Below are 16565 nucleotides of genomic sequence, written 5' to 3'. Positions count from 1 at the left end.
ACTACTACAGTAACGCTATAGTACTGCTACAATAACGCTACAGTACTGCTACAGTAAACCCTAATTTTAAGATTTTACCTCGAGTGCATTCACTCAGCACTCGTTCTCGCCCGACCAACCTAGACCTAGCCTTCTAGCCTCCTTCATCAGCCTTGCGTCCCTCGGATACCTCCCCATCCTTCACGTCTTGCCTTTTGGAACTTCCATCGGCTTTGTCATTATTGTCGGGTCTTCCTTTGCCAAGAGGTCGCGCCTCCGGGATTTCATCCATTGTCAAGTCACACTTGGACTTACGTTGCCAAGACTACATACTTGGACTTACACCGCCAAGACTACATACTTGGACTTACACCGCCAAGACACTCATCCTTGGACTTTCTTCCTTTGCCAAAATCACACTTGGATTTTCCTTGTTGTACCTGTATCCTGCACACTCACAATGCATATCAAATACAACAATAAACCTAACTTAAACCTTTGTCTAAACATCAAAACCTAGGGCACCTAGATTGCTCCAACATCTTATGCATTTGCTACAGCAGTCTATTTGATTAACCGCATGCCTAAGGTCGGTCTCTCCCATATATCCTTTTTTGAAAAATTGTGCACCACCATTCCTAATCTTTCTAAGCTTTGAGTTTTCAGGTGGCTATGCTTTCCATAGTTGCGCCCCTACTCTCACCACAAGCTTGATCCTAAGTCAACCTCTTGTGTCTTCTTTGGTTATTCTCTCACCCAGAGTGCCTTCTTGTGCTATGATGTAACTCTCAAAAGAGTCTTTGTATCTCGTTATGTTAAGTTTGTGGAACATGTTTTTCCATTTTCCATCACCTCCTCTTTGGATTCCATAGTAATAGACACTGACTCTGAACTCTCTGCTGCACCAGTTCTCTTGTGGGACCCTCCAACACCGATGCCACAACCTGCCACTAACCGTAGTCGTTCGCAAGTGACTTCTTCACAACTGTCATCATCGCCACCATAATCTCCGCCATCATCACCTCTTGTTGTTGGGTTGTCCATGTTGCCTGCTGGCAACCGACCCTCCAGCCCACCGACTCTTTCTCCCTCTCTCGCTTCTCTAAACCAACATCCCATGCAAACTTGCTCCAAAAATGTCATCTACAAATCCAATCCAAAGAATCTTCTTCATACTAGTCTTCCACAACCTTGTGAACCCTCCTCTGTTACGCAGGCGCTCAAAGATCCGAATTGGGTACAGGCCATGCATGAAGAGTATGATGCGCTTCTCCATAATCAAACTTGGACTCTTGTCCCACCTTCGCCAGACCAAAATCTTATGGGTAATAAGTGGGTGTTTCGCATTAAGCGTAATTATGAAGGCTCAATTGATCGATATAAGGCTCGCCTTGTTGGCAAGGGTTTTCATCAACGCCCTGGTGTTAACTTTCATGATACATTTAGCATTGTTATTAATCTAGTAATAATGGGCATTGTTCTTAGTTTGGCTGTGAATCGGAGGTGGCGTCTTCCCCAACTTGATGTAAATAATGTGTTTCTTAATGGTCATCTTGCAAAGGAGGTTTATATGGCGCAACCTTCGGGTATGCGCAATGCTGAGTTTCCGGATCATGTGTGTCGTTTGCATAAGGCGCTTTATGACCTAAAGCAGGCTCCGCATGCCTGGTATTTGGAGCTTCGCGCTTTCTTGGTCTCTCTTGGCTTTATCGCATCCCGAGCTGACACCTCCTTATTTGTTTATCCTCAGGATGATATTGTTATCTATTTCCTTGTATATATTGATGATCTAATCATTACAGGGAGTGATGCTTCTTCTGTTGACGTCATAGTATGTAAACTTTATGTAAAATTTACAATTAAGGATCTTAGGGCTCTTTTTCTCTTCTGCGGTATTGAAGTTCGCCCAACCTCAAATGGTCTTCTCTTGTCTCAGCAAAAGTATGTCACTGATCTTCTCTCCAAACACAACATGCTTGATTCCAAACCGGTCTCCACTCCTATTGCTGTTGGCTCTCGTCTTACTTGCATGATGGATCTTCATCTTTTGATACGACTAAGTTCCGACAAGTGGTTGGAGGCTTACAACATCTTCGTATGACTCATCCTGATATTTCCTTTGCGGTCATTAAGCTTTCACAGTTTATGCATGCTCCTTCAGAGATGCATTGGGGTGTTGTGAAGCGTCTACTTCGGTATCTCAATGGTACTAGGGATCTTGACATTCGTCTTCTTGCGGATACACTTTTTACTCTTCATGCTTTCTCCGATGCAGACTGAACAGGAGATCCAGATGATCGGTGTTCTACGGGTGCATTTATTATTTTTCTAGGTGCTAATCTGATTTCCTAGAAATCTACTAAACAACGCACGGTTGCACACTCTTCGACTGAGGCTGAATATCGTGTCATTGCCTCTACAGCAACTAAGATCCAATGGATTAAGTCACTTTTGACAGACCTGCTTCTTCCGATTATCATGTCTGCTGTGTTTTTTACTGATAATTTGGATGTCATGTATCTTTCAGCTAATTCTATTTTTCACTCTCGGATGAAGCATCTGATTATTGACTATCACTTTGTTTGTGATCTGGTGCAGGCCTCCGAACTACGAGTTACTCATATTCCTGTTGAGGATCAGTTGGCTGATGCACTTACAAAGTCGATTTCTCGACCTCGATTGTTTGCTATTTACAACAAGAATAATGTCATTTCTAGGACATCATCTTGAGAGGACGTATTAGGAAATAATTATTTATTTTCTAATTATTAGAGAATAATCATTATTAAAAAATAATTATTTGTTTCCTAGTTATTAGAGAATAATTATTATTAAAAAATATTTATTATTTTCTTAATTCATATATTTTTCTATTTTCACTTATAATAATATTTATATATACTATATACTATTATTAATAATATATGCAAACTTTATCGTCAATAATCGAGCCTCTGAATTTGTTGCCAGCTAATGAAAGTATTGTTAAAGTCGAGCGGTTCCCAATCTCAGGAGGAATTCTTCCGCTGAGATTATTATGCCATATGTTGAGGTCCTGAAGCTTTGGGAGGGAGTAGATATCACTTGGGATCTCTCCTTCAAACATATTTTTTTCTAATCTAATGAATTGTAGGTCTAAACAGTTGCTAAGGTTTCCTGGGATGGTCCCATGCAGACTGAAGTTTTGGAGATTAGAACAATTCTGAAACAGAAACAACGGGATCATATCTTCAAGAGAATTTACACTCAGATCGAGACTTTGGAGATGAGAAAGAAGGCCAAGCTCCTGCGGAATGGGACCTTTAAGTTGGTTCTCACGGAGATGGAGCTTCTTGAGAAAAGTGAGGTTGGCTAACGATGCAGATATTGTACCTGCTAAGTTGAGGGTCTCCAGCTCTAAAGCTGTGTGACTCTAGGTTCACCTCCAAGGTTATGACATGTAACTCCTTTCCAATGGCAAAAATGGATGGAAGTGTTCTCCCAGGAAGCTAAGGCTTCGGAAGGATCAGAGAGGAGAGACTTGAAGGAGATGAGAGCATGTTGATCAATGGCTACTTGGGAGGAGGGAATGACGAACTGGGAGACTGATAAATATGCAAAAGAAAAGAGCAAGAGGCCAGACCAATTACTCATAATATTAGGAAGGTTGGCGATAGGCCTTTATGATTACTTTTCAATTTATCCTAATGATCAATAGAAAATTTTCATAGGATCAGACCAATTACTCTCAAAATTAGTCGGTTCAAAGAATTAGATATATGATGCCAACTAAAAAAATATTTAAATATAAATAAGTTAGATTTTTTTTCCTCCAATTGCCTATACTATTAGGAATTCAGATAAGTAGTTAATTTAATTAGAAATATTTGACTTTTTTTTTTGATAATTAAAATGTACAAACTTCTAAATCGGGAGATAGACGGTTTAATCCCTAATTCGTCTACTGGTTAATCCGAACCATAGCTTACCTATATTTAAAGATTAGCCTCTACAAATATTTGATATTCTTGAACATTATACATTTATAAAAGAGCACTCCAACAACAAGAGAAGCAGAACGTTGTTTTTAACGCTGCTTCTACATAATGGTGAATTCAGAAAAAAAGATACATATTCAATTTGTACATAAACTTTTCTAAATGCAAATCCTATAGGAAATACAAAGCCTATTGGCTGAATATTTTTTTGTAAATATGATCATAAATTGAAGCCAGGGGCTACTTTTGGGGAGATATTGAACCATACCTTAGAAATGCATCCCTAATGTTGTGGAGCTCTCTTACTGCATCTTCCATCTTCATTCGCTCTTTGGGCGACTCCATGGAACACTGGATGCCAACTCTAAGTGCTGAACTAACACACTCTACCGCTCTCATTCTGATTTCTTTTGTTGATGGGTCAAGGTGATGCGTTTCTTCTCCCCATTCAGACAATAGTTTGGGGTCCATGACATCAACAGCTTGTTTAGCAATTGCCATGTCAACATATTTATGAAGGTTTAAATTTTCATTGAAGGCTGCATCTGTTGGTGTCTTTCCAGTAAACATCTCGAGCAAAAGTATTCCGTAACTGTACACATCGCCTTGGACAGAAACTTTATTGGTCAATCCATACTCTGTAATGAGGGATAAGACCACATGAAAGCTTAGCAATTCATCAAAAATAAATGAAATGTACTGAGTTTGCAAGAAATCACACTTGTACCTGAGACAATGTGACTACAATAACTGAAAGGCTATTTATTTAGACGAGTATCTTAATTCAAAATTCCTTATTGTTAAAATGTAGCAAAATTTAGTTACTATTTTTTTTTCCTCTGCTATGTTTTGATTATTTTACCATTATTATCAAATGAATGTAAACAAACCTGGAGCAGCATATCCGATGCTTCCTTTTAGTATGAGTGAACTTGTTGATGTCTCAGCCCTTGTTCTGACAGTTGCATTATGAAACCTTGCTAATCCAAAGTCACCAACGTGCGCAACCATGTCGTGGTCTAGGAGAATATTGGCCGGCTTAAGATCACAGTGGACAACAGGAGTTGGATCATGGTGGTGAAGATACTCGAATGTAGAAGCAACTTCAATTGATATATTCAATCTCTGGATGAGACTTAGCATTTGGGGTGTGCCTTGTTCATCTGCTTTAGGATGTAGCCACTTGCTCAGGCTTCCATTAGGCATGAACTCAAACACTAGAGCTTTGAAGTCGTTCTGTTGGAAGTCTACACTCGAGCATGATGTTATAATCTTGACAAGGTTCCGATGTCTGATACTTCTCAAAGCTTCACATTCCGCTGTGAAGCTTCTTAAACCCCCTTTTTGCTTAAGGTCAAACACCTTCACTGCCACTTCTTTATGATCTTCCCAATCAGTTAAACCTTTGTAAACAGACCCAAAGCTCCCATTGCCGACCAGATTAGAAGGTGAGAATCCATTTGTTGCTGCATGAAGCTCAGCAAAAGAGACCTTCCTATATGGCCCTTCGATGTCCGAGTTGATAGAAGAAAATCTCCTCCGCTTATGGCAAGCAACATAGAAGCTAATGAGAGAGATAATACACAAGATTCCTCCAGCAATGGAAATGGCAAGAACGGGCTTCCAAGATGGATGTTTCTTCCCCATAGAGCATGGTGCCAAACCAAGCTCTGGAACACCACCACAAAGTCCTTTGTTTCCCACCACAGAGAACACAGTAACGTTACTAAATATTCCATCTCTTGGCAGCTCGCCCTGTAAATTGTTGAAGGAGAGGTTAAGATAAGTCATATCAGGAAAGCTCCCAAGAAAATCCGGTACGTTTCCAGACAAGTTGTTGTTGGAGATGTCCAGAATTTGAATCCCTTTCAATTGGCTAAATGTTGAAGGAATGGATCCCTGGAAAAGATTCATTTGCAGGTAAAGATTCTGAAGGACTTGACATTGAGCAATGGCGGGAGGAATATCACCAGTAAGTTGATTGTAAGAGACGTCAATCGTTTGGAGATTATTCAACTGTCCAATTTCTGGAGGCAGAGGTCCTGATAGTGAGTTGTGTGAAACATTGAGAAGTACGGTGAGTGAAGAAATTAAGAGAATCTCTTTGGGCACTGCTCCAGTCAATCTGTTGGCAGAAAGATCCAGTCTCTCTAGCCGGCATTTACCAAGACTGTTTGGTATGGATCCGTTAAGTTTATTGGAAGCCAAAACAAGTTTAGTCAGTCCAATTATGTTGCCAACAGTTGCAGGTATTTCTCCATCAAAGTGGTTTCGACTCAAGTCTACTTCTACCAATTTGGAAAGGCTTCCCAGTGCTGTGGGAATGACACCATCGAGATAGTTGGACGACATATTAATTCTTGTCAAGTTAATAAGCCTCCCAATCTCTGCAGGAATGCTTCCGGCTATGTGATTACTACCGAGCCTCAGATCTTGAAGAACTTTGGACAAATTACCCATGGATTTTGGCAACGCTCCGCCTAAATTATTGTTCTCCAAAACCAGCACTACAAGATTGGTGCAATTGGTCAAGGCATCCATAAAACTCCACTCAGCAGCATTCTTTGCCTCAAGGAAATTACCACTCAGATGCAATACATATAATTTGTGCAGCAACCCCAAACTCTTAGGAATTCTGCCAGTAAGCTGATTGCCACCCATTATCAGCGTGATCAGATTGGCAAGGTTTCCTATCTCAGTTGGGATGGACCCGGAGAGACTATTGTTATGCAGCAAGAGTATGGTGAGGTTGACAAGATTCCCAATAGAAGAAGGAACGGCTCCAGTGAGTTGATTAGTGTCCAAATGAAGTATTGAAAGAGAGGAGAGGTTGCCAATTGAAGCAGGAATTGAGCCGCTGAGTTGGTTGACGCTCAAATAAAGCCCCGTCAAGCTCGAGAGGTTACCAATCTCAGCAGGAATGGTTCCTGTGAGACTATTGCTATATAAGGAGAGACTTTGGAGCCGTGTGAGGGAGTCAAGGTTGCGGGGGATGTCTCCTTGAAGCTTGTTGTTGCTGAGATCAAGATGCTTGAGGTTGGATAGATTTTCGAGTTCTCGTGGAATGGTACCACCGAGAGCGTTGAAAGAGATGTCGAGGTTTTCAAGGAAAGTGAGGTTGGCAAGGGATGGCGAGAGTTTGCCCGACAATTGGAGGGAACTCAAATTCAAAGCTGTGACTCTCTCTTGGTCATTGAGGTAAGTGCATGTCACGCCTCGCCATTGGCACGAGCGGAGGGAGGCGTTTCCCCATGAGGACATGGCGCCGGTTGGGTCGTCGGAGATGAGAGACTTGAAGGAGAGAAGAGCCAGGTGATCGGTGGAGGATTGAGAGGCTGATAAGCCTGCACATGACAAGAGGAGAAGAAAAAGCTTGAAACAGCACTCTTGTTTCAATTCCATGTTGATGTTTTCTTGAGCTGCACTGCAAGGTGTGGGAGTACTTTGGATATAAATAGGGCAAAATATTTTTTTTTTTTTTAAAAATAAAGTCCGTTATTGTGATCAGTGGCGTTTAATTGTTGAATTATAAAAGATCTTATCTATTTGATAGGTAGAGTCATCAAAATAAATCAATAGATGTAATGGATCAGCCTTTGATCATTTATAGATCAGGCTCCCTAATGTTACGTTGAAAAAATATTAAAAAACGGACTTAATCTAAATTTATTTCTTAAATTATATTTTTTATTTGGCTGATCTAATATTATTCTAGTAATTTTACTATTTTATTAAAAATCTTTCCCCTTTACTAACTAATTTTGGTGAAGTCTAAAATGAATTTACGTTAATATCTTTTTTTCTATTTACACTAAAAATAATTCCAAGGTTTATTAGTAATTCCACAAGCGAAACAAACAGTGATCTAGAGTTCGAGACTCAGCTGCGACATATTATTATGAATTTTTCTCATCATTAATTTTCTCTGGTTGTTTTATATAAAAAAATATAATTCTCTTTAGTCCCACATCTTAGAATTGACAAGAAGCTTCTATAAATATTTTAGGCCAACAATGTTAAAAATATACTTTTCTTAATTTTTTTACTAAGATAAGTATAATATTAAATTAAATTATTTTTTTTCATAAGGAAGTCGTCGTAAGGGTGACACTCGAAATTTGGATTTTCAAAGCCCCAAATAATTCAAATTTTCAAAAGTCAGTACTTTACCCTAATGACTCTACTTTAATATTTTAATGCTAAAATATTTTAATTAATATAATTTTATTATAGTGATTTCAATGTATTATATATAATGTAACGTAATTCCAATAAAAAAATATTTCAATATTAATAAAAATTAGTATATATTATAATAATTTTAATTATTATGCAATTTTAATTAAGTCGAGTAGTTTTAATCAATACTAAAGTAATTTTGATCGGTATTAGAATAGTTTTAGCTAATGATAAAATAATTCTAACTAAAATGTTACAAAATTATTGGATTAGTTTGACAAAAAAAGTATATTTTTGAATGAAATGAAGATAAACTATTTTTAAATATTTTTTAATATGTGATACTGTTTTAATAATAATAAAAATAAGAGAAATTTTTTATTTTATTAGAAAAAATATTATTATTATTATTTTGAAAATTTAGATATCCAACTCTTGAATTAATTGATCTCGGTCCACAACTTTTTTTTATTTTTTAAGATATTCAAGAGGTGATTTTTAAGCCATGAACATTATCATAATAATAGTAATAACAGATAGTAACACATTATCTCACTCTCAAGTCGAAAGCTACAGTGAGAAAGATTTTTTTTTCACTGGTTTGTTAGGTCAGAGACGACGAAAAATTGCTGGGAAAAAGGGTGGAAAAATTAGATACGTTATACACTTATACTGCAAAAAATCAACGATCAAAATTAGAACGAATCAGTAATTGCATAAAATGGTCCCCAATCTTTGATGCATTATTCATTATTCATTGGTTTTTCTCCAACCAAGTGAATCGAACTTGACAATGACTTGTCCTTGAGAAAATTCAGGAGGAGACGCCGTGCTAATAAAGCGATCACAACAGGGATCGATGGAACGTTAATGATATATTTGACGTGGTAGATCTTATGGACGATACTTTGCTGCTTAATTTTCACCCTGAATCGACGTCCTGAGAAGTTTCAATTACAATTGGTCTCAATGACTCAATCCATCGATTAGCGCGTAAGCTCGTCAGATGGCTCGGCTGATCAGGATTTGAATTTATTTTGTGTCCCAGAGCAAATATTATATATGATGTGATTTGTCTTTAGAAAATTTGAAGGATTTGCCTTGCTGAACTCCAGCATCAATTAAAATGACGTGAACTGTTTGAAAAATGCGTAGGGCGGAAAACAACGTGCATGTTACATCTGATGTTATTATCTTGTGGAAATTTAGCAAGTCTTTTTTTTTTTTCTACTAACGGTGCTAAAGCATTGACATGACGGTTTGACTCCGCGTATGTGTAGGGTGTTTGAATCATTCGTTATGTTTGACCAGTATGTCATGGTTTATTTAATTTATATTTTTCGGAGTAACTTTTATTGGTTGGAATAGCTGAATATTTAGATTATAAAAGAAATCTCAAAATACTAAAAATTTGGTATATTTTCTACTAATTTAATTCAACCATGATTCAATTCTCACTTTCCTTTTCTCACTAAATTTCGATTTTCTTTTCCTTTCCCTATGCTTAATTACTAGACGAGGGATGTCGACATCTAGGGCTACAGTGGAGCGAAAGAGTATTAAATTGTCAGCCAAATATTCATGATTTGATTCTCGATTATGATACATTTGTAAAGATTTTTCTTCAAATGGAGTACACAATCACGAGATGTTGAGCTTATGGGTCGTCTGCTATAAGAATTTTCTGATTATATATTTTAGTGGTCGGTGAGAAACTTCTATGGGATTGGACTAGTTGTCCTAGATTTGGTGTTACCTAATTTAATATTTTTTTCTAGAGGGATGTTACCCTTTTGAGTTGCCCGCCATAAGCAATTCCCAATCTAACTTAGCGGCTAATAAAAAAATTTTCTTAGAATTGGAGATTCGATATTACCTATATATATTAATTAAAAAATTATTATTATTTTAGGTATTCTTTATGTTGTGACGAAAAAAACTCGTACCACCCGACTCGCACTACCCGACACTCGCACTCCATCGAAATCGATGCCAACGCTGACTTTGACACTGACTTCGACACCGACGTCGATTTCGACTCCAACGTCGAATTTAACAAATAAGTTACAATTGCTTGAATGCGTAAGTCTTAACCAATAAATATATGTAAAATGTACTAGGTTCTTGAATGCATAAGTCTTTAACAAAAGTGAGGATAATTTTATAATTTTATATATTTAATCTTCATTATCCTCACTTTCCTCCCAAATACGATAACACATGTTACGTTAATGAATCTTTCTTCGCTTCCAAATAAGGAGAGAATATAAATACTTCACTTCCTCTCCCTTTTCCTCTCTTCCCCTCCCTTCTTCTTCCGTTAACGGACCTTCGCTCACCCCATCCAAACATAAGGTTAGGGTTATTTCTTTCCGAAAATCTTAATCAAAACTTGACTTTAATATCATGTTCAAGAAAATTATAATAGATGAAATACAAGAGTATATACATAGTCTTTCTAGATAAATATTGAATAAAGCTATAATAAAACAAAGAGAAAATTAAAACATAAATTTTTTAATTATCCTTACCCCTCAAATCGGAATATAAAAAATTCTTTTATTTCATGAATAAAAAACGTTAAAGTTTACCCTTAGGTTTTTTTTTCCCACTTCCTTCCCAATAGAATTTTAAATTTCTCTTCCTCTTTATCCTTTTCTGTCCTTTCCTCATTTCCACCCAAACAGTACGTTAGCGGGAAGGTGATAGCCTTGCTTTCCTTATCACTCACTTATCATTTTTTTTTCTGGTTCTACTAAAGTGCAGGTATGGAATAGGTCATACTACGATTAATATTGCCTTGTAAACATTTGCGTCTCCATCACACAAATTGTCAAAGGTTTCATCATTTCTCACTTTAGTGAAAATTGATTCAATACCAAGTCATTCAAAATTATTAAAGATAATAATTTAATAGTTGATTTCAATCCCAATCTCAATCATAGTCAGATAAGGATAATTGCATCAGCTCCACAAAATCAGCCTAATATCAATATTTGATTGGTTCTCTTTAAATACTTGATTACACTCTAATTGTAATATAATTTCTTAAATACTTGATTAGTATAGCTTTGTGTATATATAAATAGATACTGTAACCTACTTAATTGTTTTAAGAAGATACACTACGAAGTCCCCTTACCCATTATTTCTCTTATTTCGAACTTGGTATTAGAGCCCAAAGGGAAAACTCGAGAATCCACTATGACGTATCTTCCTAGAGTTCCAACTAAGTCGATGTCTTTGTTTATACATCTAGTGTTAATGAAACTCTATCAATGAAACTACACACTTTGGAGATCTCAATTTTTACCCATATTAAAAGTACATGGATTATTTCAATATGTAAGTGAAGATATAATAATTCCTTCTGAAATAGTTTCTTCTATCAATAAAAATAGAGATTATATTAGTGCTTCCAATCTCGATTACCTCGTCTGTGAGCAACAAGATCAACATCTCCTTAGCTAGCTATTCTCCACTCTTTCCAAAATTATCTTGGCAAGTTGGCATAGGTTGTCGGGGTTTCGTATACCTTGTCATGGAGTCTCTGGTGCTCGATGGAGAAAATGTTCTCCTCCCAATTGAAGGCTCGATTGATACAACTTTGTTTGCAACTTCAAATTACTAGAAAAAGAGAAGCTTCCATCATCAATTACCTACAACATATAAAGTCGATATCAGATAATCTTGTAGTTGTGGGTCAAACAGTTTCTGAAATAAATCTCGTCCTCTATATTCTTGGTGGCTTGAGCTCCGAGTATGAAAATTTAGGACTAAAAGAGTTCACATATCGCTACAATGGTATGATATTATTCACTTTGAGCCTAAACTCTTATGGATTTATTTTTGGTCTCTAGCCAAAAGACCTTATACCAATAAAGATATCTTTCATCTTTTAAACTTATGATCTTTTTCATGTATTTTCAATATAGGACTTTGATTGTATTCCTAATAATCCTCCCCTCACATGAAGAACCACCATTACTTTCATAGTTTGAGCCTCCCCACAAGCACCGGCCACTCTTGACCTACTTTGAGCCTCCTCATAAGCATCCAGTTACTCTTGACCTACTTTGGACTTCTCCTCAAGTATCTGGTCACTCTTAACCTACATCTGACCACAGTTCGGAGTTGACGGTTCGATAATTCGGAATCGCCGGTTCGATGGTTCCTGACAGGTCTATTGGACCCTTAGCGACCGACTAGAGAGGGTGAATAGCCTGCACAATTAAAACAAACCTTCTGGACTTTATAGCTATTGATCCTGTCCGAGCGCTGAGTCGACGGACGCTGAGGACGTGGCACGCTCCGCTGTCTCCGGCTGGTGGTGTAGATCTCCAGCGAACCTACAAAGAAGCCGAGCCGGGAGGGGTTCCCTGGCGACGGCCCTCCGACGCTCAAGTCAGGCAACGAGAAATGAGAGAGGCAGCGTAACTGTGGCTACAGTGAGAATTGCGCATCCCTTCGTCGACGTTTGGGGGTCCTTATGTAGGACCCCGGGAAGGCGCGGGCACGCTTTTCGATGCGTGCACGCTTCCCCAAACATACCTTAATGAGCCCATGTCAGAAAAGTACCTATGACGCCATTCCGCAATCGTCCGAGCATATCCCGGATGTGACGGTGGAAGCTTCCACCGTATGATCCTGTGTACGGCTCGGCCGCCAACCCTGCTGCCTGTCGGCGGCAGACGTCTCGAGGATGATGTTATCCCCTGTTTCCTTTGTCCTCTTGCGCCTCCTATCTGTTCCAGGGCCGAACTATTAGGTCGCTCGGCAGGCATATCACTTCTGTCCCAGTTGTAGGTATCGGTCCGACTGGGAGGACTCTCGGTCGTATGCTCCGATGAGATTGCTCCTGCCTGTCTTTGTTGCTTTGTGCTCCGGCCGAACGGACAGTCCGCTCGGCCCTGAAACCTTTTTACATTAAGCATCGAAAACCCGACCCCTAGTCGGGTTGTCTTTTATTCGGCTCGGGGGATTCCCGACCGGTCGGCCATCTCATTTCGGTCGGTCGGATGGCCGGTCGGCCCTCTCAGTCCGGTCGGTTGGGTCTCAGGGTTTAATCTCTTGATCTTTGACCTCCACGTGTCGTTGACCTTCCACCAACGAGGATTCCCCGTCCTTACCACCGGATCACATGCCTCCCCCTCAAGTCTAGTCGAAGGAGGCGCTAAGTCTGACTGGCTGGACTGCCGGTCGGCCGGAGTGACACCGCTCTGCCACTTTCTGAAAGTGTACCTCTGCTCGGCCGACCGACGAGTTAATGGCTATGCCTTGTAGTATTAATTTCCATTCGCTGCTTGTTGCGCTACTGTTCCGGGGGCGGTCGGAATCGTCGGGTCTCCTCGGAGCTCGTGTCAATCCTCGTTAAGTTGCCCACGCGCGAGTAATGGCGCTCATTAAATGCCGCCCAATTGCTGATCGCCACTTGGCAAGTCCGCCGTCATCGTACGGCGAGGGCGTCAGCTTCGATTGGACATGCGTCGGTTCAAATCTGACGGTCCGATGCTAACGTTTGTTTCGATGACTTGGATCGGATGGTTGTGGTGGACCGAGTCCGGGGTTTATGAAGCGCCGACGCAGATTTCCCTTCCATCGTTCCTGCCTTCGTGCTTTTGGTGCTTCCTCTCGTGTCCAGCTTCCCGACACTCGCTTGTCTCGGTGCTCCGAGGAACTTTCGACCTCCTCCTTCACGCTTTGCTCCCAGTAAGCCTTCTCCTATCTCTACTTTCTTCCATTTTCTCCCTTCTGGTGGTTTTTGCCTCCGTTCAATATAGTTTCGATCTCCTCTATCAACCTTTTCATTCTTCTTTCCTTGGTCCTTTTTTCCGTGGTACTGTTCTGGCGATGGCTAGCACCTCGCAGTCTTCTGATCCCTCTCCTGGCCTATGGTATATGACCATGATAAGCCGATTTGACGAGGGTGACGCGGGATGCTTCCTTAACGAATTCGAACTTCCTCCTGACCATAAACTAGTCTTGGCCACCTCTTCCAACCGGCCCCACAATCCGCCGACCGGCACTGTTTGCTTCTTTCGCGACCAATTTGTGGCCGGTCTGCGCTTCCCTCTACATCCTTTTATCCGTGAGGTTTGTAATTATTTCCGTATCCCGCTCGGCTAACTCGTCCCCAACTCTTTTAGGTTGCTGTGTGGCGTAGTGGTCCTTTTCAAACTGCACGGCATCCCCTTAGTCCCCAAAATTTTCCACTACTTTTACTATCCCAAACAGTTCGAGTGGGGTACTTTTCTCTTCCAATCGCGGATCGGCCTTGTCTTTTTCGACAAGATGCCGACCTTGAACAAGCACTGGAAGGACAACTATTTTTACTTTCGCTTTCCCGAACTGCCATCCTTTTGCACCCAATGGCAGACCACTGTACCGAGCCCGCCGGACCTCGGTAAATACAAGAGCCAGCCGGATTATCTTCATGCAGCCAATCTATTAGCCGGCTAGAGGTTCAGCATCAATAAGTTACTTCACGAGGGGGTGTTATACATATTCGGATTGAGCCCGATCCGAACGAAGCTTCCGAGCAGCATGGGTAAGTGCTTTCTCTGTCTCCACTCCTTTTGGTCTAACTGATTTATTCTTCTTTTATGCAGGTGAAATCATGTGGCGCGCCAAGGCCATCGAGCGGATGAAATTGAAGGTTGCCGAAATAGAAGCAGCAGCAGCTAAGGAGATGGCCGATATGGGAATCGTGTCGGTCGGTTCGCGTGAGGGCGAGAGCGAAGAAGCTCCAACAGAGGCCCGCGAGTCCACCGGCCGGATCCCTGCGACCGGAGCGATCGACGATGCCATATCGTCGGCTGGTCAGCCTACCTCCGAAGACGTGGGGCAGTCGGCCAGCGATTCCCCCTTGATAATACGCAAGTGGCGCCGAACGGATCTCACAATTGTGGAACCAGTGACTGTGCCAGTCGACGCCCCCTCTGAAGCGGTCAACCCAGTTCCTGCTTCAACCGAGACCGTCTCTTCGAACCGCACTCCTTCCCAGCTCGACCAACCAGCGGCCTCCCTCGAAGCGAGACCCGTTACTTCCCTGCCCCGGGTTCGTCTCCGGCTTAGGCGCTCAGGAATAGTTTCTGCTATGCTCGGCGAGTCATCCGGTCGATCCACCTCTTTTCAATTCGATTCGAGCGGACGCCGAACGGTCAAGGCCGTTCTCCATCTTCCCACTGAAGAGTTCCTTTTGGCCGCTGATCAGCCAACTGTTCCAGAGCATCAGATCACCATCCGAGGACCGCTCGCCAAAGTATGGGAAGATGCTAGGGCTCGCGTTGCTATGATGACCCCTGGTCAGCTCGGCGACAGCCATATGCAGCAAGCAACCGGGGTATGCTCTTTAACCTACTTTATGCTTAATCTTGGTTCTTGACATTATTCCAACCGAACAGTACTGGGTGGAGAATATTGCGGTCAGCAATCGCCTGGCTACCCTGGAGGAAGAATTGAAAAAGCTTCAAATTTCTGGAAGGGCGTCAGCTCAGGGCCCATCATATGCCACACTCCGAGCCGAACTGAGCAAATTGGAGAAACTACTGCAGGCCGAACAGAACAAGTCTTTTGGTTTGGAGACCAGGGTAGCCGGCCTTGAAGCCCAAGTCAAGTCGCATGACCGGGAGATGAAGCTGGCGACCAATAGGAAGAATACGACCATCTCCGACTTAGAGGCCAAGAATCAGTAGGCCCGAGTGCTGGAGCGGCGCGTCCAAGAGTTAGCCGATCTGTTCTCTGCTGAGCAAAGCGGCCGATCAACTACTGAAGCTAAACTTCGAGGAGACATTAAAGATCTCCAAGACGCCTTAGAAGCCGCCCAAGCCGCTTTCAAGGAATATCAAGATGGCGAACCAGGGCGCTTCGCGACGATGAGGCACAATTACTTCCGGTCAGAGGACTTTGGCACCAAGTTCAGTGATCGGCTGGTCCTTGCCTTTGAAGAAGCCATCCAAGCCACAATTATGTACTTGAAGGCCAAGGGCCAGCTTCCGGAGGCGGCTTCTATTCCCCCCAAGGATCTGGCCGGGCTGCTGGAGCATATTTCCGAGCCCATTTTTGACGTTCTGGAGTGAAGTGTTTTCTGTAATTCTCCCGGTCGGCTGCTATAGCCTTACCTGTAATGAAGACTTGCTTTTTTCCGTACTTCTCCCGGTCGACTTAAATGACCTTGCTTTAATGAATGGCATCTGTAACCTCGCTCTTTGTCGGCGAGATTTTAAATGTAATTTTGGAATGCCCACTTTTGCTCTGTTATCCTTTTGTTTTGAGTGTTCCTTGTAACGGTGCCGACCGGTCTCTCGACCTTTTTCCCGTAGGGAATTCTTAACTTTGCCGATCGATCAAATGGCCTTCCACTTTGCCTTGGATTTCTATGAGTTTGTCGCTTGAGTATTTTTCTTTTTCGCGCCGATCGGTCAAACAACT

General features: G+C 41.3%; 1 protein-coding gene across 1 annotated transcript; it reads right to left on the bottom strand.

Moving 5' to 3' along the window:
* Window positions 1–4013: 4013 nt before the first annotated feature.
* On the bottom strand, window positions 4014–7373 carry LOC121983071 (probable LRR receptor-like serine/threonine-protein kinase At3g47570). The gene is made up of 2 exons (XM_042536054.1): window positions 4847–7373; window positions 4014–4594 (listed from the first exon to the last, which is right to left on the bottom strand). Exons 1-2 carry the CDS (start codon window positions 7356–7358, stop codon window positions 4197–4199), a joined length of 2910 nt encoding a protein of 969 aa, XP_042391988.1. The 5' UTR covers window positions 7359–7373; the 3' UTR covers window positions 4014–4196.
* Window positions 7374–16565: the final 9192 nt, after the last annotated feature.

This window comes from Zingiber officinale, chromosome 1B, assembly GCF_018446385.1.
Source record: "Zingiber officinale cultivar Zhangliang chromosome 1B, Zo_v1.1, whole genome shotgun sequence".
Lineage (NCBI taxonomy): Eukaryota > Viridiplantae > Streptophyta > Magnoliopsida > Zingiberales > Zingiberaceae > Zingiber > Zingiber officinale.
The sequence above is the reverse complement of the archived record's forward strand: the minus strand, read 5'-3'. Positions and strand labels throughout refer to the sequence as shown.

What these genes read in the sequence shown, in the direction of transcription:
- LOC121983071 (XM_042536054.1), bottom strand. Translation starts at nt 7,358, where the DNA reads ATGGAATTGAAACAAGAGTGCTGTTTCAAGCTTTTTCTTCTCCTCTTG. An exon ending in CATCGGATATGCTGCTCCAG is followed by an intron (nt 4,595 to 4,846) that starts GTTTGTTTACAT and finishes CCCTCATTACAG; the next exon opens with AGTATGGATTGACCAATAAA.